The sequence below is a fragment of the Leptonychotes weddellii genome, chromosome 9 (genome assembly GCF_054177405.1).
Source record: "Leptonychotes weddellii isolate Sample4059 chromosome 9, ASM5417740v2, whole genome shotgun sequence".
Classification (NCBI taxonomy): domain Eukaryota; kingdom Metazoa; phylum Chordata; class Mammalia; order Carnivora; family Phocidae; genus Leptonychotes; species Leptonychotes weddellii.
In genome coordinates this window covers 3,531,014-3,551,662 of record NC_138377.1, presented here as the reverse complement: position 1 = coordinate 3,551,662, position 20,649 = coordinate 3,531,014, and the positions used below count along the sequence as shown (strand labels likewise).

Here is a 20,649-nt window from a genome sequence, read left to right as displayed (position 1 = left end):
CCGCGGTGGTGGGGGTCCGCCTGGCAGCGTGCGCGTGCTACGGGCTGGGGTCTGCGGCTGTCCGGCTTCTCAGCCGTGTGTTCCTGCGTGCGTCCGCGGCGCGAGCGTGTTCTTCGTCCCCAGAGCGTGCGTTTGTGTTTTCCGGGCCGTGTGAACCATGGCGTGCGTGCTCGGGACCTTGGCGCTGAGTGTTCTGCTGCTTCTGTGCGTGTTTCTGTATTCGGAGCGCGTGCTGGCGTCTGCCTGGGGTCTGCGGCCCAGCCCCGGCTCGGTCCCTGCCACTTGTCCGAAGCGGGCCCGTGTGTGCGCGCCCGCGGGCCGTCCTGTGTCCCGAACGTGTGCCCACCGTGCGCGGGGTACCTGTGCCCGTCTAGCCAAGAGCGCTCCGTGCGCGCGAGCGGCTTTCCGGGACGCCGCAGTGGTGGGGGGCGGCCCCGCGAGGGGCGGGGGTCACCGGGACTGGCCGGCGCCGGCCCCGTGCGCGCGGAGGCGGGGGCGGGGGGCGGGGGCCGCGGGGGGGCGGCGGTACGAAAAGGGCGGCGCGCGCGGCGGCGGCGGCAGCTCGGCGGCGGCGGCGGCGGAGAGCGCAGCGCGCAGCCCGGTGCAGCCCTGGCTTTCCCCTCGCCGCGCGCCCGCGCCCCCTTCCGCGTCCGCAACCAGAAGCCCAGCGCGGCGCCCGGAGCCGGACCCGCGCCCGCGCCGCTCCCGGGACCGCGACCCCGGCCGCCCCGCGATGACCGCGACCGCAGCCCTCCTGCCCGTCCTCTTGCTCCTGCTGGCCTTCGGCCACAGTGTCCATGGTGAGCCCCCCCCGCGGCGGCCTGGCTCGCGCCCCCTCTGGGGAAGCCTGCGACGCCCCCCCACCCCCCCACCGGCCGCCCGGTGCTCCGCACGCCCCGTCCCATGCGCCCCAACTCGGGCCCGTCCCGCCTAACCCTAAGCCCCGCACGGTGCTGCCTCGCCCTCCCCGCCAGCCTCGCATGCCAAGCCCGGCCCTGGGGTCCCCGGGAGGGGGGGCAGGGGAGATGTGGGACCCCCACCCCCCCAGCCCCTTCCCGCCCCGCAGAAGTGGCGCTCGCAGGGGTGTCGGTGCGCGGAGACAGGAGGTATGGAGAAACGAGGTGATGCTTGGGAGCCCTGTGTGGAAATGCTCTGGGGTGCAACTTTGGGGTGTCGCTGCGTGCGCGTTCAGGAACAGGTCTGTGGGGGCTGTGGGGGGTGGCTTTGCCGTCGCAGCACCAAATTCCCACCGAGGAGCCCAGCGCGAGCCCCTCCTGCGTGGCGTTTCTCTCGGTGAGGGGCTGCGACACTTCTGTGTGCAGCAGCCATCTGTCTCTGACAGTGAGAGAGTTGCCCCTTCCCGCAGTGCCCCCCGCCCCCACTGCACCAGAGCTGATGGGGGAGCCGTCTGGAAAGCTGGGGAGCGAGTTGAAGTGAATGCACACAGTAGGCACCTAGCAGAGTGTCCGAATCTCTAGATGGTGTCCGAATGGCAGAATCTCTTTTGCAAAAACCCTTGCGTCTTTTTAATATGAAGAGTCTGGGGTAGGGGAACTTGGGGGAATTTGACCTGGGTGCCTGGTTTAGCGGGGATGAACCTTTAAGAAAAATCCTGATGCCTTACCTGCGAGGCTGCCAGGTGAACCTGTCTGGCCTTTTCCAAAGCCAAATACCTCCAAATCTGCTCCCCATTTTAGGCTCACTTTGCAAAAGTGAGGGCTTGGCTGAGGGCCCAGGGGTCAGAAGGTTTCCATTCACTGTCTCCCTATCCCTGCTTTTAGCATGTGAGGTTTCGTATTCTGGGGGAGAGGGTCTGCGGGGGGGGGGGTGGAATTAAGTGTCTGACCTGCTCCTAGGAACTAAGTGGTTTACTGTGGTCACTCCATAACCAGGAACATGGCAGAGATTTTTCTTTTTTTTTTTCCTCCCCGAGTGGGCTGATGTGAGAAACCTACTGTGTGCCAGGCTGGTAGGAGGGGGTTTGGCTCCCTCCGGGGAGGCTGTGGACTGCTGGGAGAAGACAGGCTTTGCCTTGGCCTCTGGGGCCTCGTGGGGTGAATGGTGTAACCTTTCTTGTGACTCAGGAGCTGAATGCTTCCCGGCCTGCCACCCCCAAAATGGATTCTGCGAGGATGACAATGTTTGCAGGTAATGGGGTGGCTCCCCAGAAGCAGCTCGTAGGTGGTCAGGACAGAATCCTGGGGAGTTGTGGTGTCAGGCAGGAAGGGGGGGCTTGGCTGCTGGGCTGCAGCAAACAGCTTTCTCGCCCCTGCAGGAAACTGGTGGGGGGTAGCGAGGGGTAGAAGAGGGCAGGGGTCAGGGGACAGCCACGGCTCCTGTCTGCCCTCTCAGCAGTGGGGGTGTTGGGAAAGCCCCTCGCAGGGTGAGACCACTGCAGGCCACTGCGGCAAGACGCAGTGCTCCCCCAGTCTCTCAGGGACCCTTCTGTCTGGTCCTCTGTTGACGCTTTTCTGTTCAGGTGACTGGTATTTGCTTCCGGGGACCCACTTGGCCTGGTACTGTGCAGACACCCCCGAGGGATCTTGGCTCCACAGTAGGCAGCTTGAGCTCCCTCTCCACTCCTGCCCCCCTTCATAGGTCCCCATCTTCCCCTCCCCCACCCCGCAGGTGCCAGCCTGGCTGGCAGGGTCCCCTGTGTGATCAATGCATGACCTTTCCTGGCTGTGTTAACGGACTCTGCGTGGAACCCTGGCAGTGCATTTGTGACCACGGCTGGGACGGGAACCTCTGCGACATAGGTGGGCACCCCACCCCACCCCTGCCCTGGGTGCCCAGCCTGTGGCGGCCTCCCCTCCCCCTCCCGCCTTATTCCCACACACCCAGGGCTCTGTATGGTAATGATCTGTTTATATTCTTCTCGCTGGTGCCCCAGAGCCTCCTCACAGGTAGGGACTTAATTTTGCTCCCCTCTGCTCTGGCCAGTACCAGCACCCAGAGAAGGCCCTTTGTGGGGGCCAGCAGGGAGCTGCCTGTTGAATAGAGTCACAACATAAGCACACGCCACACAAAGCTGAAAGGGTAGAGGCCAGGGTAACCTCTCCGGGTCACTAAAACTCCGAGGGGGTGAGGGCTCGGGGTGGGGGTCACAGAGCTAAACCTCCGAGAAATTCACACGGGAGGCTGCAAAGCACGCAAACAAACAAACGAAGGGGTGGGGGTGGTGAGCGGGGGTGGGGGGGCCGGGAGCTGAGTCAGGGCCGGCTGGCCCAACAGAGCTGGTGTCCGTGGTCAGGTGTATGGGGAGGCTGGGGGTCGGGAAGGGCTGAGAAGTGGTCAAAGTGCAGATTTGTGTGATCTGTTGATTTCATTAATTTATGCAAACTTTGTCCTCCATGACCCTGAGCAAATTGAGAGTTGGCTGTCCCTGCATTTTTAGGCTGCAAAATGTCCATCTGAGTCCATCCTGCTTTGGCAGAACCTGCCCCGAAGCTGGGGCAAGCTGAAGTCCTCGAAAAAACTCCCAGCAGCATAGGGCAGCTACCACAGGTCCTCAACCTGAGCTGGGACGAGGGGTACTGATAGGGAAATCGAGGCTCAAGGAAGTCAAGGGCCGTGCTTAGGGACGCAGAAGAAGTTGTCGGGAGAAAAGCCAGCTAAAATCCCTTCTCCTAGCCCCAGAACTGGGCTAATTCTCATCTGTGGCTCTTCCTAATCCTCTCCCTTAAGGAAAAGGCAAGAGCGTGTTGTGACCACCGCCAGGGCAGCGGCCTTTCCTAATCGAGCCCACCCCTCACCACATTGTCTCAGGTCCTTAAAGGCCCCGCAGCTGACTCATGCTCTGACCAGCAGCTCTGCCGCCCCTCAGCACCGCACACTCTGAGCTGCTTTGGGACCCACAGGATCCCCGAAAAGCCACCTCTTGGGGTCAGGGCTTTTAGCCTGGAGCCCACCCTCTTTGGTGTCTGGTTCAGGACTGCCCCCTCCCCGCCCATGGAGTTTTCCAGACAAAAAGGTCCCCTCCTCACTGGGTTGACAAAGCCTCTCAGCCTGGGACTCTGGGTCCCGAGGAAACAGCCCTCCGGGTAATTAGCAGCTCTCTCCCTTTCTCCGGGTCTCTGAGGCTGTCAGGGCCCCAGCTGCTGCCCCAGCAGAGACCCCGGGCAGCTTTCTCCTTGCCCGGGCTTAATCTACCCTTCCCTTGGGCTGGAGGCCCAGGAGTTGGGAAGAATGGCTCATCCTCTGCTCGTGGGGCTGGATGCTGCCGGGAGGGAAGGGGGGTGGTCGCCAGCTCTTTAGCTTAAATTTGAGATTACCAGTGACGGGGTTGCTGGGAGCACAGGATTGGGAGCCTTCTCCTGCTAGCTGTGCCGGCCCCTTCCCGTAGTGATAAATCCTCTTTATGTTTCCTTATACTGAGCCGGGCTCCCGGGGAATGCCTCGTGCGCTCTGGATAGGCCATCAGGATGGCGTTCAGGCTGCTCCTTATTGACTGATTGCCATTCTCCCTCCACGAGGGTGCGGGTCTCCTTAAAAGAGGGAAAAAAAATTTGCACCCACCCACTCCGTCTTAACTTGCTGCGTCTCTGGTTGGCCCTGGCTTTGTATTTGGCAGGTGCTCCCCGAAGCTAAAAGGTACCCCCCCCCCAGACCTACCAGGGAGAGCCCCTCCTTTTGTCAGTGGGGAAAGTGAGGCATAGAGTGGGGAGGAGCTGAACTCTGAGGCCGGCTGGAGCCAGGCCTAGAAAAGGTCCCTCCTGGCCCTGCCTGGGGGCGGGGGTCTCCACTGGCAGAAAGCCCCTGACCCAGGCCCCTTTGTTCAGCTGTCCCTGGCTCACCGAGCCCCGCATAATGAAGTGTGCATGACGGGAGGTGTAAAAAGGCGGCAGAAATATAGCAGTGTTCATGGAAACCCACACGGACAGGAGAGCACTCAGATACTTCTAATTTCGCTGCCTTCAAAAGATACAGCCTTTTTACCGTGAGCCCCTCCGTTCAGATCCTGAGCGCAGAAAGAGCGACCACCAGGAGGTGGAGGTAGCGCTGGGGCTGAATCAGGCTTCTTGATTCCCGACAGGGGTCTTCACATGTCTCTATTTCTCCCCCGCCCCTCTGTGGTGGGGAACTTTGAAGGGCAGCTGGTGTTTTCTAACAGCTGGGCTTCGCGATTGCCCTGAATGGCAGGGACCCCCCCAAACAGGAGAAGCAGGACATGAAAATTTGTCTGGGGGAGGCAGGCACTGGGGAGCCTTGGCCTGGCACACACCGTTTGGGGGGAGGGAAGGGGTCTGCAGTGAAGGGCATGCTGCTGGACCGGAGAGGAGACCTGGCGCCAGGAAAAGGGGACGGCTCTCCTGGGTTGAGGAACAGTGAGCGGCCATGACTTTCTGTCCCTCTGACCTACCCCAAGGGAGCCCCTTCAGCTCCCTGAGCTGCTTACCCACTGCAGTTTCGGGGGGTCACTACACGTTCTTCCTCAGGACCCCATTTGGTGACCATTGACAGTGGCCACAAACAGAGCCATCGAGGCAGCTCACTCGGGGTCCCCGCCCTTGACCAGCTGGAGGGCTCTGTCCCTGCCCCCATCCAGAAAGCTCTCCTTCCAGCCTGTCCCCCTCTCCCTCCCTGGGAGGGGGTGACAAAGTCTGCTCTTCCCTCCCCACCCCAGATGTCCAGGCTTGCGCCTCGACCCCCTGCGCCAACAATGGGACCTGCGTGAACCTCGATTCCGGCCACTATGAATGCTCCTGCGTCCCTGGGTTCTCGGGAAAGGACTGTCAGAAGAAGGATGGGCCCTGCGTGATCAATGGGTAAATATTCTTTCCGACTCTGTGTGATCTGATGAATGCTGCTTTGATTCCCGCTTCACACCCCTAAAGACCCTTTCAGCCTAGCCCAGTCGGACCTGTCGCCTGACAAAAGACCGAGTAAGTGCCCGTCCTGCAGCCCTGCGGGGGGCCGTCCCAGATCAGGGTATTTAGTGGGGAGTGTGTCATTTCCATCATTTCTGAAGGGACCCCAAAGGTGATTTCATACTCTCTTGATGCTCCCAAGTCCTGATGTGCGTGTGTGACGGTAGACAGGGCCCGCTGACCAGAGCAGGGAGCAGGGAGCCGCACCGTATTCTAAGGGCAGCCCCGGGGGGTGGGGGGCGGTGAGACTCTTCGTGAAGCCCACTCACTGCATTTTAGGGGGTGGTTTTGGGGAACTGGCAGACTCTGCAGCTGGGTTTTCGGGGATGTCTTGGGGGGATCTGCTAGGCTCAGGAGTGGAGAGAGGGGCCTTTGGCCAGCGGGGTCTGGGGGGGGGGTCCAGCTCTCAGCTGCCCTCAGTGGGGCGGGGGCTCTGGGACTTCTGAGCAGTGGGCACAACAGACAAGAAGGGCCACTTGCTTTCTAGCAGCCAAGCCATTTCCGGCCCTTATCTGTTTAGCTACCCTGAGCCTACCCAGCCGTCTGCTGGGGCTTAGGCAGTCGGTCACAAGAATGCAAACTGGAGCCGGGTCCCGGGCCGGGAGCTGGGGGGTGGGGGAGACAGACGCTACCAGGCAGAATAAGCTTATCTTGACCTGACATTCCAGGGGGCTGTGGAGGACCCTGGAGCCAGCGAAGGCCACAAACAGGCATTTGTGCATCTAAAGATCAGTGTTCAGAGAGGGTCAGAGGAGAGGGGGTCACAACCAAAGTCCGCGTCTGCTTCTTAGTGGGATGGGAAAATACAGAGAGAAACCTTTAAAATATTTTGTTTTCTCTCCAACCAACTTGAACCAGTCTGTCAAAATAGAGCCCAGGGTCCTTGAAGTTCCTTCAGAGCCCAGCTCCCATACAGCCCTCACCCCCGAAGCGGCAATGCTGATTTCGTTGTGCTTAGAGCCCCTTTCTTCTCTGGGTTTTGGCATTTATCAGATGACAAAGGGTCTGCTCGTTTAAAAGCACTTACATTAAATGCTCCTGTGCTCCGCTCTCAGCAAACAGCTCCGGTCTGCACGCCGCAGTTGGGTGAATGGCCCACGATTAAACAGCTGGGCGCAGACGCTGGCCGGGCCGGCAGATAGACCGAGGCTTGCTTTCACTCTGAGCGTCCCCAAGGGCTTCCCGTACAATAGTCTGCAGGCTCTCTCTGCCGAAAGTGACAATACGAGTCATCAGGGTGGTGGTGTGGCGCAGACAGCTTGTGTGTGGGGGGGGGCCTGAGGCCCCGGCTCTGCCCAGCGGCCCAGGGATGGAGCTGATGGAGGGGGCTCGCTCCAGCCCTGGGTCATCACTAACTTTGCCTCTCTCAGCCTCAGTTTCCCCACCTGTCCAGTGACTAACCGTCAGGCCTCTGGTCGGAGAGATGACATAAGAGGTGGGAGAGGAGACGGGCGTCGGCCCGGGAGGTCAGGCGTGTTCCAGGCTGGCAGCTGGAGGGGGTGAGGCGCGCACCCCCCCCCACAGGCGTGCCTGCATCCAGCTCGGACCGCCCAGGAGCCCCTCGCGGGCAGGGGTGGCAGCGCCCGGTGTCTCCCTGGCCGGCGCTCGCTCACGCACCGGACGGGGCCTAAGCACCCGCCTGCCGCCCCCCCCAACCCCGCGCCCCGGCACCACCGTCCTAGCCCAGCCCCCGAGGGCCCTTTACCGTGTCCCCCCGTTGTGTTGCAGTTCCCCCTGTCAGCACGGAGGCACCTGCGTGGATGATGAGGGCCGGGCCTCCCATGCCTCCTGCCTGTGCCCCCCTGGCTTCTCAGGCAATTTCTGCGAGATCGTGGCCAACAGCTGCACCCCGAACCCGTGCGAGAACCAAGGCATCTGCACCGACATTGGGGGCGACTTCCGCTGCCGATGCCCCGCCGGCTTCGTGGACAAGACCTGCAGCCGCCCCGTGAGCAACTGCGCCTCCGACCCGTGCCTCAACGGGGGCACCTGCCTGCAGCACACCCAGGTGAGGTACGAGTGTCTGTGCAAGCCCGAGTTCACGGGCCCCCTCTGTGGCCGGAAGCGCGCCCCGAGCCCCCAGCAGGTCACCCGTCTGCCCAGCGGGTACGGGCTGACCTACCGCCTGACCCCCGGGGTGCACGAGTTGCCAGTGCCCCAGCCCGAGCACCGCATCCTGAAGGTGTCCATGAAGGAGCTCAACAAGAGCACTCCCCTCCTCTCCGAGGGCCAGGCCATCTGCTTCACCATCCTGGGCGTGCTGACCAGTCTGGTGGTGCTGGGCACCATGGGCATCGTCTTCCTCAACAAGTGCGAGGCCTGGGTGTCCAACCTACGCTACAGCCGCATGTTGCGTCAGAAGAAGAACCTGCTGCTGCATTACAACAGCGGGGAGGACCTGGCGGTCAACATCATCTTCCCCGAGAAGATCGACATGGCCACCTTCAGCAAGGAGGCCAGCGAAGACGACATCTAAGCGGCGCCCCTGCCGGCCCCTCTCTGTTCTCGGGGTCCCGCAGAGCTCACTACGTGCGGTCTGTTCTCCTCTTTGTGGTGGAATTTGCTCTATTTTGTGTCGAATCTGGTGAACCCTATGCTTACCTCTATTACCTTTGTGTTGCTCTGTGACAAAGTGCCCGAAGCATCCTCTTGCTCTCTCTTAATGCATGATCGAAGAATAATAATAAGAATTTCATCTTTAAACAAGTAAAAGAAATAAGTATGTTATTCTAAACTCTAAACGTAAAATCAAAAAGACCAAAAAAAAACAAGGCAACAGAACCGGGACTCGGTGCCGACATCCCTCTCCGAGGGGTCTCGGCCACGGTCCTCGTGAAACCGTTACGAGTGCTGTGCATGACCACCCACTGTGAAAAAGGCTAAAATCTCTTTCGTTCGTTAATCCTCACACGCCACATCCAACGCGCACTCACATCAAGTTCAAACACCGCAAACTTTAGATCTTTCAGATTGATTTGAGATTTTGCGGAGTGCAGCGGCCGTGTGTCAGGCAGAGAGAGCCCCGGGTTGGCTGCTGGGGGGCCGGGACCTCGTCCCAGCCCTGCCACTAACTCGCTGTGTGATCCTTGGCGAGCCCCCGTCCCCACCCCGGGCCCACCTCTTCCCCCCTCGAGGGAGGGGCTGGAATGCAGTGACCATCAAAGTTCTCTCTGACTCTAAAACTCTGAATGAGGAACGAAAGGGTATGAACCAAAACAGTTCCTGACCCTAAAAATTAGGATCTGATGAAGACAGAAGTCTCATCCCAGATCCACAGGTTTTGGCCTATCCTGGATGCACACTTGACATATTGAGATCGATCCTAACTGCATTTCTCAAAGTGGGGAGCCTCCTGGCCCGCTTTCGGTTTGGAAGCAATTGGCCCCCTTTGAGTCACAAAGTGCAGTCTGGAGTTGCCACTTGGGCAGCCCCCAGCCACCCCCAAATCCCCAGCACTTTACCTGCCTCCTACCCTGTAGATTAGAGATGTCCCTTGAAATTTAAATGCCCCTTGAACCACAAGTGCCCCCTGGCGAAATCTGAGCAGCAACACAGCCCTCACCAAGGTTTCCACAGGGTTTAGTGGGAAATTGTCGCTCGTGGGGTGTCTCCTAGTTCTGTGGTCAAAGGTCCCAGACCTTGGTCTACACAGCTATGGATTTAATTTGTGTTGCTGAGTTAATAACTCTCAGATCCCGAAAGACCTAGCCAGCTTCTGAATTATAAATTTGAATTTTTTTTAAAAAGAGCATCTATCTTTTTTGCGAAAATAGAAAGAAATGGGACAGAGGTCTGTTTGGCTTTCCAGCTCTTAAGGGTTGGGCAGCTAAACAGCCCTTGGGTACCGGTGAGAAATATTTTGCTTCTTAAATTATTTGGATAGGAAGCTATATTCTTAGCTTTATTGAGTATTACCTGCCGTGTTTACCTTGCTCCAAGTATTTATTTCCAAATCATCATCACCATCTTCCTGGTCATTCAAGTCATCCCCTCACACACAGACATGCGTCACCGTCACCATACAACCATCGACCTCACTACCTTCAGCCACTGACCACTGTCCCCTGTCCCTCGTCATCCTGAGTCAGAGCATGACCGTTCATCTCCTCCAGCTCTCCGTGCCCCATCCAAGCCCCTGTCCCCATCGCTCCCAGTCCCCGAGCCCCTCCCACCCCCACCCCCTTGTTCCTGGTCCTCTGCAGGCAGAGGCCTGTCACCCCTCGAGCCCTCCCCCCCTCCCCCAATGCTCGCCCAAGTCCCTTCCTTACCCGCCTCCGGGCAATTTACCCTCAATCCCAAGACCCTGTCACCTTTGCTGGCCAGCCCCTCCCACCCCAAGCTCCCGTGCCCCTCCCCTTCCTACCCTCACACCCTGTTGTCCCACCCCTGGACTCGGAGAGCGCCCACCCCACGTCCCTCCTACCCCATGTCATTCAGTCATCATCTCATCTCATTTTGAGTTCGTTTTGAGAAATAAAAAATTTAAAAAGACAAAAAAAAAAAAGAACTGTTGGCATGGCCAGGCGGGTGTCTGGCACCCCGCCTGGCCTCTCTCGCGTGAGACCTTGACCGAGTCCGCTAACTGTTCTGATCCAGTTTCCCCAAACACGAAATTCCGAGATTGGCCCAAGTGATTCAATTCTCTGTTCCCCTCTTTCCATCTCCATGCTGTCGAGAACAGCCTGTTCCCCCCACCCCCCCCTGACGACAAGGGAAAGTATCCCACGGTCTGTCAACCCTTGACCCGCTCCCCATCCATTTACCAACTCATCCACCATTCATTCATTTGATCAGGAAGCATTTCCAGCACCTGCTGCGTGCAAGGCAGCGTGCGGGGAGCTGTGCGGCACGCAGGATGAGGGCAGTCTGGGAGGGGGGAGCGGACACACGGTGTCCCCAGCAAGCCAAGCAGTGCAGGTAAAATGCCGTGGGAGCAGGGAGTCCTGAACAGACGCCCTTAAGCCTGACCATCTTACCTTCCCACGTGACAAATTATCTATTACCAGCACCCGACGAGGCCACCCCACCCAAATTCCACAGCGCCCACTCGCACACATCCTGCGAAATCAGAACAGTGTCCGCAGCCTCGACACGGTCCTCACGTAATGCAGAAATGGTCCATTCCATCCTCTGTGGGGTAACCAGATTCTGCTGAGAGTGTCGGGATCTCTGGCTGCCCATCCACACCTCGTGTGTGTTTGGAGTAGTATGTAGTTTACGAAACAAACGGAAAAGCTCAAAGACAGCTGTCGAGGACATGATCACCAATTCGGTCCCAAAATTGAGAGAGGAGGAGGCGTAATGATCTTTTCTGTAACCAAAATATTTCAAAAATGTCAATGACGCTCTTTTTAGCTTTCCCGTTTCCTAAAAACCAGACAAGCAAAAAATTTTGTTTATTGAAAAATAAACAAAACCCAAGGGCTATTGGTGTGTTTCTGTGATCTGTTGTGCGCCGGGCTACCGTTGTCCCTTCCCACTGGTGGCCTTAGCCCCGGGCAAGAGGGGTCAGGGGCCCATGTCTTGGAGGGCGCTGCGGTGGCCCCGGCCCCTCCCACGTGGCCAGGAGACCCCAGGCGAAGGGCTGAGCCCACCCCGCCCCTTCCAGATGCACTCTGGGTGCCTGGAGCACCAGCATTTCCTGCCCTATTGGCCCCACCTCTGCCCTGGGTCTGTTTCCAACAGTGGCTGTGGGTGGGTGGTGTGGAGGGAGCTGGGGCTCCAGGAGGGGAGGGGGGACGGGGCAAGGGGTTCCATGCACGAGCACACCAGAGGCGAGGGTCGGCTCTCCCACCCACCAGGTCCCAGCCCAGAGCTCCCGGGGGTCCCAGAATGCCACGCTGTTCTGGTCCTTCCAGAACTTAGTGAAGGTGGCATCGGATTTTGTTTGGTCGTGAGAGGGACTTGGAGGCTTCCAAACCTTGGCACATCCGTATACGAGCCCCATTTAGACTCCTGACCTGGGCCCTGCACGGGCCGGGAGGGACCTGTCTCTCTGCCAGCCCTGGCCTCGGGCCACAGGCTTGCACACTCGGCTCACTAAAGCCACCCTTTTGAGTCCCCGTGGAGTGCCTGACTCTGCACGTGCCTGCCCACCCACCAGAGAGGGGTCAGCCGGACCCCTCCCCCTGGACACAGGCGCTGCAGCCCAGTCCCTTATCCCTGCTGGCCCAGGAGGCCGCCACGGGGCAGGACCCCCTCCCCCACTTTCTCCCACCCCAGCCTCTCCTCTCCAGGGCTCCCCTCGGCCAGGCCACTGCCACGGCTCACCCAGCAGTCCAGCCGCGCCCGGGTGTCCCTGAGATGCCTCCCTCTTCCGCTCCCACTGCTTCTCCCTTCTGTGCTACTCTGCCCTCAGCTGGTGGGTGGGGGTCCCGTCAAGGCCGGGGACAGACAGGGGGATACTACCCCAGATGTGGGTGCCGTGCTGCAAACTATAAGAAAATAAGGGCGCCTGGGTGGCTCAGATGGTTAAGCGTCTGCCTTCGGCTCAGGTCATGATATCAGGGTCCTGGGATCGAGTCCCGCATCGGGCTCCCTGCTCCTTGGGAGCCTGCTTCTCCGTCTGCCTCTCTCTCTCTCTCTGTCTCTCATGAATAAATAAATAAAATCTTTAAAAAATAAAAAATAAAAAAAATAAAAAAAAAGAAAAGATAACGAGGCTGAGGTAACAAACGTAGAAGCTTCTAAGAAAGGGATGAGTTTGGGCGCCTGAGTGGCTCAGTTGGTTAAGCGACTGCCTTCGGCTCAGGTCATGATCCTGGAGTCCCGGGATCGAGTCCCGCATCGGGCTCCCTGCTCAGTGGGGATCTGCTTCTCCCTCTGACCCTCCCCCCTCTCATGCTCTCTCTATCTCATTCTCTCTCTCAAATAAATAAATAAAAATCTTTAAAAAAAAAAAAAAGGGATGAGTTTTCTAGGAGAATATGTATTAACAAAATGTGGCCAGCAAGAAAAGGCCAATTACCTGGGAGGAGACCCCAAGGTGGGCCAGCTATCTGTTACCTGAGTCGGGGTCCAGAAATTTTGACCCTTTGACAGAATAGGAGGTGCCTGAGCAGAGACACGGCTCCAGAGCAATGAAAAGGAAAAGATGAAGACTTTTCAATTCTTTTTCAAAGCTAGGAGAACCCCAGTGCTCAAACCTGACAAAGGTAACGAAAGAAAAGGAAAGTCACTGTCCTCACTCCCAAATAGAGAGACAATCACCTGCAGTGAAATAACAAAAACAGGCAAATACTAAAAAAAAAAAAAAAAAATCATGACCAAGTAGACCATTTTCTGGGAAAGCAAATATAATTTAATATTAATAAACATATTCATAGGCTGTGAAGCCTGGAAAGACCCAGGAGGGAGGAAACAGTGGCAGATCACAGGTGACCTGGTCTGGAGAAAGCCAGATGGAAGATCCCTAGCTGAAGGATCAGGGTTGAAAGGGGAGTCTGACCTTGGAAACTGGGTGCTGTAGGGGCGGAGGAGTGCAGAGGACCCAAGAAGGGGGAAGGCCCAAACGTGGGGCAGTTGGGGTGAGCACGGGCAACATGCATCAGGAAGGGCTGTGGCTGCGAGGGGTCCCCATGTGGTGCCCCAAGTGCAGAGCCAGCCAAGGAAAATACCAGATGAACTTCAAGTGCAGGAAGAGACGAGCGTGGCCGTGGGCAACAGGTGGATGGATTTTCCTGGAGGACAGTGAGGAGGGGGTGCAGCTGGACAGGGAATGAAGAGAAGATAGGGCCCAGCACGGAGCAGCCTGTTCCATGACAATCCATGGGTGTGGGGCTATCTGCTTAGCCAACCACAGATCCCACCGTGCTTCTGACGTGAGGTTCTGCAGCTTTCTTCCCTTTAGCCACACTCCCACTGCTAAAGATGAAAACATCCGCCCCGCACATCCCGTCCAAGACCCTCGGTAGTCCACAGGAGGGAGGAGGCGAAGACACCAGCCGCCCCCTCACCCCTTGCTGGGTCAGGAGCTCCAGACTTCGGGACTGTTGAGGGCTCTGCTCTGAAGCTTGCATGGCCCCAGACGTTGCTGTGCTGTGACCCGTGAAGACACAAACATAAGAATGGACTAAATTTCAGCCCAAAAAAAAGTCAAAAGAAAAAATATATATGATACCAAGTCAAAGGAATTGGTGCCAGAAGGAATTGGATAACATACATTCCTGAGTTTTTAAAAAAAAATCTAAGCAAACTAGGAAAAAGTGCATATATCCTTAATGTCACAAAGAATGTCTATCTTCGGGGCGCCTGGGTGGCTCAGTCGTTAAGCGTCTGCCTTCGGCTCAGGTCATGATCCCAGGGTCCTGGGGTCGAGTCCCACATCGGGCTCCCTGCTCGGCAGGAGGCCTGCTTCTCCCTCTCCCACTCCCCCTGCTTGTGTTCCCTCTCTTGCTGTGTCTCTCTCTGTCAAATAAATAAATAAAATCTTTAAAAAAAAAAAAAGAATGTCTATCTTCAACAATGTTTAATATCCTAATGATGAAAAAAACCAAGGGCGAGTAAGGCCGTGTGTCATATACAGCAGTGAAGGGCTCTGGCTATAGAGTCAGAGAGGCCTGGCTTTACACGTGGCTCTGTCCCTGAGCCATCTACTACCTCATCTGCAAAGGAGCATGCCTCAGTAGGCTCCGACAAGTAGAACAAAATGCCATAGGCCTGGGCTTAAACGACAGACATTTCTCTCTCACAGTTGTGGGTGGTCGGGTTCTGGTTGAGGGCCCTCTTCCTGGCTTGCGGATGGCCGCCATCTTGCTGTGTCCTTATGAGGAAGAGAGAGAGACAGACAGACAGAACTCACCGTCTCTGCTGGCTTCTTACAAGGGCACTAATCCCATCCTGAGGAGCCTGGTGACCTCCCCGAAGCCCCAACTCCAAGTACCATCACACCGGGGGTTAAGATTCAACATATGAACTCTGTGGGGTGGGGGTGGGGTGGCGCATTCAGTCCACAGCAAGCCGATAAGGAGAGCAATTCCTATCACTGCTGTTCTAGAACTTCTAGCCAATGTAATAGACAAGAAAAACCCAAAAGCATGAGGTCTGACGATTGGAAAGGAGATTAAATGATTATTGAAGATGATATTACTGTCGGCCACAAAAAACTCAAGAGAATGGCCTGAAGAGAACACGGAAGTTAGCAAGATAGCACATGTACCCAACTTATCCAAAAGTCTGTATACCAGTAATATGTCCAAAAAAATATAATGATGTTAAGACCCTGGTGTTGTAAAGATGCTAATTATTCCCCCAAAATAATTTATAAGTTTAATGCTATTTACTGGTATTCGATCACTAGACACTATGGTCCTAAAGTTGATTTGAAAACAATGAGGTGGGAAGAATAACCAAGAGAAGAAATAGTGGAGGGGCAAAACTGCACCATCAGGCATTAAAGCAGAAAGCCATACGAATAAAAATAGCGCAGGACAGACACACAGCACTGGTTTTTGGAAGAAGGGACAGAGAGACAGATGCCTGCATGAATGGCAGCTTGGTAGGAATCTAATCTCCAGCCTCACCTGTTTATTTACAAATGTGGAAACTGAGACAAAAGAATAGCGAGCCTAAAGTCCTCCCTCGAGGACAACTTCGTCCCTCAGGAGACATTTGACAATATGTGGAGCCTTTTTTCGTTGTCAAGACTGGACGGGGGGTGACTGGCCCCGGATGAGTGGTGACTGTCCATGCTGCTTAACCAGCCAACAAAGACGAGACAGCCCTCTCAACAAAGAGTCATTCGGGCCAGATAGAGAAACCCTGGCCCAGGTTGATGGAGCAGGGACGAAACGATTAGGGACCACAGGATATCCCATGGTGGCATCATGCTGAGTGCCTCATGCCCCAGGTCTGCTGAGCTGTAACGGACACACAATGCTGTGCAAGTTTCAGGTGGCCAACGCGACGATGTGATGCACGTATATATTGCAAAATAATTACCACAGTGAGGTTGGTTAACACACCCTTCACTTCCCATAACGACAGTTTTGTTGTTGAGACAACAGTTCAGATCTACTCTCCACGTGACTTTCAAGGGTACAACACAGTATTGTCATCTGTGGTCACCATGCTGCACACTGGTCCCTGGACTTATCCGCTGATAACAGGTAGTTTGTGCCCCTTGACCAACATCTCCCCGTTCCCCCACCCACACCCCTGGTATCACCAACCTACTGTTTCTATGAGTTCAGCTTCTTCAGATTTCATGTGTCAGTGAGATCATATAACCTTTGTCTTTCTCTTACTTCACTTAGACTCGTGCCCTCAAGACTCATCCGTGTTTTCACAAATGACTTCCTTCTTTTTTATGGCTGATTAATACCCCATTGTGAGTGTATTTGTGTGTATGTGTGTATCTATCCATCTATCTCTATATATACATTTTCCTTATCTACCCATCCATCAGTGGACACTTAGGTTCTTTCCATGTTTCTACTATTGTAGATCTGCAATGAACATGGGAGTGCCTATATCTCTTCGAGATAGTGATTTTATTTCCTTTGGATATACGGGGCATACCTCAGAGATATTGCGGGCCTGGTTCCAGACCACCACAATAAGGCAAATGTTGCATTAAACCTGCCAATGTATTTTTCGGTTTTCCACTGCATTTTTTTTAATCATCAAGTCTAATTATGTTTCAGAAAAAATTTGAATGAATAATGTTCTCTGAAAAGATACTGACTGTGTGTGGACTGCAGTTATCTGGCGGGGGGGGGAAGCTGGTAAGTTAAATTGCCCTATTTTCTATTCTGAAAATCAGAAAAAGCCCCAGGTCCTGTCTGATTATAGAGATGCATGTGCCCCAAATGGCTGAGAATAAATACAACAAGAAAGGCAAAAGCTGCAGAGCTGAGGGCATGCAACAGGCTCTAAGAGAAAGTCTCAGAAATACCCAAAGGGGCAACAAGGAACATTTGGCTGGAATCTGAAGTCCTTTTCAGTCATCTTTGTCCTTTGCTCCATGTCTAAGGATGCGCGGGTGAGCTCAATGGAATTGAGATTTCCCTTTTTGTCCATAGGCGCGTTTCTGTGCAGCTCATCCACCTCCTCATCTGTAACTCAGCCTCCCATTGTCTGCAGCTCTCTCAGGTAATCTTCCTGAATGGTGTCAGTTGCTTTTTCATCAAAGCAAGCAAAGGCATTTCTGAGGACATGTTCTAGATCTGCGTCATTTAACTTTTCACCAAACACAGTGAGAAACAGGGTGAAATTTATGGGACATGGAGCCTCATTCTTCATGACGTCCAGATACTCATCAGTTGGCTTTTTCCCCAGGGAGGCAAGTATATCATGCAAATCCTTGTCAAAATGCCAACAGAACTACAACAAACAACCCTAAAATGTGTAGGAGGGGCGCCTGGGTGGCACAGCCAGTTAAGTGTCCAGACTCTTGATTTCTGCTCAGGTCATGATCTCAGGGTTGTGAGATTGAGCCCTGTGTCGAGCTCCGTGCACTGAGGAGGGAGTCTGCTTCTCTCCCTTTTCCGCTCTCTCTGCCCTTCCCCCCCACCACTCTCTCTCGCTCTCTCTCAAAATAAATAAATCTAAAAATAAATAAATAAAATTTGTAGAGACCCACAAAAGACCTCGAATAGCCAAAGCAATCTTGAAAAACAAAACTGGAGGTATCACAATTCCAGACTTCAAGTTACATTACAAAGTGGTAGTAATTAAAACAGTATGGTACTGGCATAAAAATAGACGCATAGCTCAATGGAATAGAACAGAAAACCCAGAAATAAACCCACAATTATATGGTCAATTAATCTTCAACAAAGCAGGAAAGAATACCCAATGAGAAAAAGACAGTCTCTTCAACAAACGGTGTTGGGAAAACTGGACAACCACATGCAAAAGAATGAAACTGGACCATGTTCTTACACCACACACAAAAATAAACTCAAAATGGATTAAAGACCTAAGTGTGAGACCTGAAACCATAAAAATCCATGAAAAGAATGCAGGCAGTAATCTCTCTGACATCAGCTGAAGCAACATTTTTCTAGATATGTCTCCTGAGGCAAGGGAAATAAAAGCCAAAATAAACTACTGGGACTGCAATGAAATAAAAAGCTTCTGCACAGCAAAGGAAACAATCAACAAAACTAAAAAACAACCTACAGAATGGGAAGAGATATTTGCAAATGACATATCCGGTAAAGGGTTAGTAACCAAAATACATAAAGAATGGACACAACTCAACAACCAAAAACCAAATAATCCAATTAAAAATGGGCAGAAGACATGAACAGACATTTGTCCAAAGAAGACATACAGATGGCCAACAGACACATGAAAAGATGCTCAACATCACTCATCATCAGGGAAATGCAAATCAAAACCACAATGAGATATCACCTCACACCTGTCAGAATGGCCAAAATCAGCAACACAGGAAACAACAGGTGTTCGTGAAACAACAGGTGTTCGTGAAACAACAGGTGTTCATGAGGATGTGGAGAAAGGGGAACCCTCTTGCACCATTGGTGGGAAGGCAAACTGGTGTGGCCACTGTGGAAAATAGTATAGAGGTTCCTCAAAAAGTTAAAAGTAGAACTACCCTGTGATCCAGTAATCATACTACTGGCGATTCGCCCCAAAATACAAAAAACCCCCCACTAATTCAAAGGGATACATGTACCCCTAAGCTTATAACAGCATTATTTACAACAGCCAAATTATGGAAGCTGCCCAAATGTCCATGGATAGAAGAATGGATAAAGAAGACGTGGTGTATATACATAATGGAATATTACTCAGACATAAAAAGGAATGAAATCTTGGCATTTGCAACAACATGGATGGAGCTAGAGAGTATAATGCTGAGCGAAATGTCAGTCAGAGAAAGACAAATACCATACGATCTCAGTCGTATGTAGAATTTAAGAAACAAATGAGCAAAGGAAAAAAAAAAAACAGAGAGAGAAACAAACCAAGAAACAGACTCTTAACACTAATGGTCACCAGAGGGGAGAAGAGGGGCCTGGGGGAAATTAGGGGATGGGCGGCATGCTTATTGTGCATTTATCATAATGAAAAAAAAATAAATAAAATGAGGGAGTGAGCACAGCTGATCAGGATGATGACAACATGCAGCTTGCCATCTTTGCAAACAAGCTGGGCATGTCACTCTTCCTGCTTGTCTTCTCTGTCACTATGAGGCCACCAACAATCCCAAGAAGCAGGAATAAAAGTGGTGCTTCCCCCCCACCAAGGGTTGTGGCACATGGTCTGAGGCAAGACGGTAGGTGTGAGGGGCCTTCACACTTCCCTCCGTCCCTCTACCCACAACATACAAAGCAGCTACACTTGGATTTTTCCAGACAATTTTATTTCTTCAAAGTCTTCCTTAACCCTCTGGGACAAGAAGTTGCCACGAGTAGGATCCAGTAGAGTGGCTTTCTTTTCTACTCCCTCCCCCCAATATAAAAATATAGGTATATTTTTTGTGGATCTCCCCCCAAAAGAAATAAAAAATAAAATGATAAAGAAAGAAAAAATAAAATTAAAAAAAAAAAGAAAAGCATAGTGGTGACTAGATTATCCTTAGGACTCTGTATTAACTCTATAATGTTCTTTTTTTGAGAGAGACAGAGAGCACGAGCAGAGGTGGGAGGGGCAGAGGGAAAGGGAGAGGGAATCTTAAGCGGCCTCCATGCTGAGTGCAGAGCCCGACTCGGGGCTTGATCTCACAACCTTGAGATCATGACCTGAGCCGAAATCAAAGAGTTGGACACTCAACTGACTGAGCCACCCAGGTGCCCCTAGAATGTTTTTGGTATTTAAAAAAAAGCATATTTGGGGCGCCTGGGTGGCTCAGTTGGTTAATCGACTGCCTTCGGCTCAGGTCATGATCCTGGAGTCCCGGGATCGAGTCCCGCATCGGGCTCCCTGCTCAGTGGGGATCTGCTTCTCCCTCTGACCCTCCCCCCTCTCATGCTCTCTCTATCTCATTCTCTCTCTCTCTCAAATAAATAAATAAAATCTTTTTAAAAATTTTAAAAAGCATACTTGTCACAGAAGTTTAGTTAACATCTTACGACTGAACATGTATATATGTTGCTTAGATAAATGTAATCACTGTAAACATCTATATGATCTGAGATTTTGTTTTTATTTTGAAATGGGAGCTTTTTTGTTTACAAGTAGTTCATTAAAAACTAAAAACTTTCAGGGGCGCCTGGGTGGCTCAGTTGGTTAAGCGACTGCCTTCGGCTCAGGTCATGATCCTGGAGTTCCTGGATCGAGTCCCGCATCAGGCTCCCTGCTCGGCAGGGAGTCTGCTTCTCCCTCTGACCCTCCTCCCTCTCATGCTCTCTGTCTCTCATTCTGTCTCAAATAAATAAAAACAAACAAACAAACAAAAAACTAAAAACTCTGTGATGGCAAATAAAAACCTTCTGGAAAAAAAGTTATGTTTATACTCTATTGTAGTCTATTAGGTGTATAATAGGATTATGTCTAAAGAAAGCATGTACCTACCTTAATTTAAAAATACCTCATTGCTGGGGCGCCTGGGTGGCTCAGTTGGTTAAGCATCTGCCTTTGGCTCAGGTCATGATCCTGGGGTCCTGGGATCGAGCCCCACGTCGGGCTCCCTGCTCAGTGGGGAGCCCGCTTTTCCCTCTCCCTCTGCTGTTCCCCCTGCTTGTGCTCCCTCTCTCTAAGAAATAAATAAATAAAATCTTTTTAAAAAAAGCCGCATTGCTAACCGCGCTCACGGTCATCCGAGCTCTCGGCCAGGCACGGCCTGTCTGCAGGAGGAGGGTCTGGCCCC

At 53.6% G+C, this 20,649-nt stretch overlaps 1 protein-coding gene across 3 annotated transcripts; it reads left to right on the top strand.

Moving 5' to 3' along the window:
- Nucleotides 1-597: 597 nt before the first annotated feature.
- DLK1 (delta like non-canonical Notch ligand 1) lies at nucleotides 598-8,605 on the top strand. Of its 3 annotated transcripts, none has more exons than XM_081829911.1 (6): nucleotides 599-800; nucleotides 2,085-2,148; nucleotides 2,629-2,759; nucleotides 5,627-5,768; nucleotides 7,599-7,878; nucleotides 8,098-8,605. In XM_081829911.1, exons 1-6 carry the CDS (start codon nucleotides 734-736, stop codon nucleotides 8,344-8,346), a joined length of 933 nt encoding a protein of 310 aa, XP_081686037.1. In that variant the 5' UTR covers nucleotides 599-733; the 3' UTR covers nucleotides 8,347-8,605. The 3 variants fall into 3 exon arrangements, with proteins under 3 accessions (XP_081686036.1, XP_081686037.1, XP_081686038.1); XM_081829912.1 differs by having other exon boundaries at nucleotides 600-800; nucleotides 8,104-8,605; XM_081829910.1 differs by having other exon boundaries at nucleotides 598-800; nucleotides 7,599-8,605.
- Nucleotides 8,606-20,649: the final 12,044 nt, after the last annotated feature.

Excerpts from the sequence above, each read along its gene's own strand:
- DLK1 (XM_081829910.1), top strand. The coding sequence starts at position 734 with ATGACCGCGACCGCAGCCCTCCTGCCCGTCCTCTTGCTCCTGCTGGCC. Across the intron at positions 801-2,084 it reads CTTCGGCCACAGTGTCCATG|GAGCTGAATGCTTCCCGGCC; the intron begins GTGAGCCCCCCC and ends CTTGTGACTCAG. Across the intron at positions 2,760-5,626 it reads CGGGAACCTCTGCGACATAG|ATGTCCAGGCTTGCGCCTCG; the intron begins GTGGGCACCCCA and ends TCCCCACCCCAG.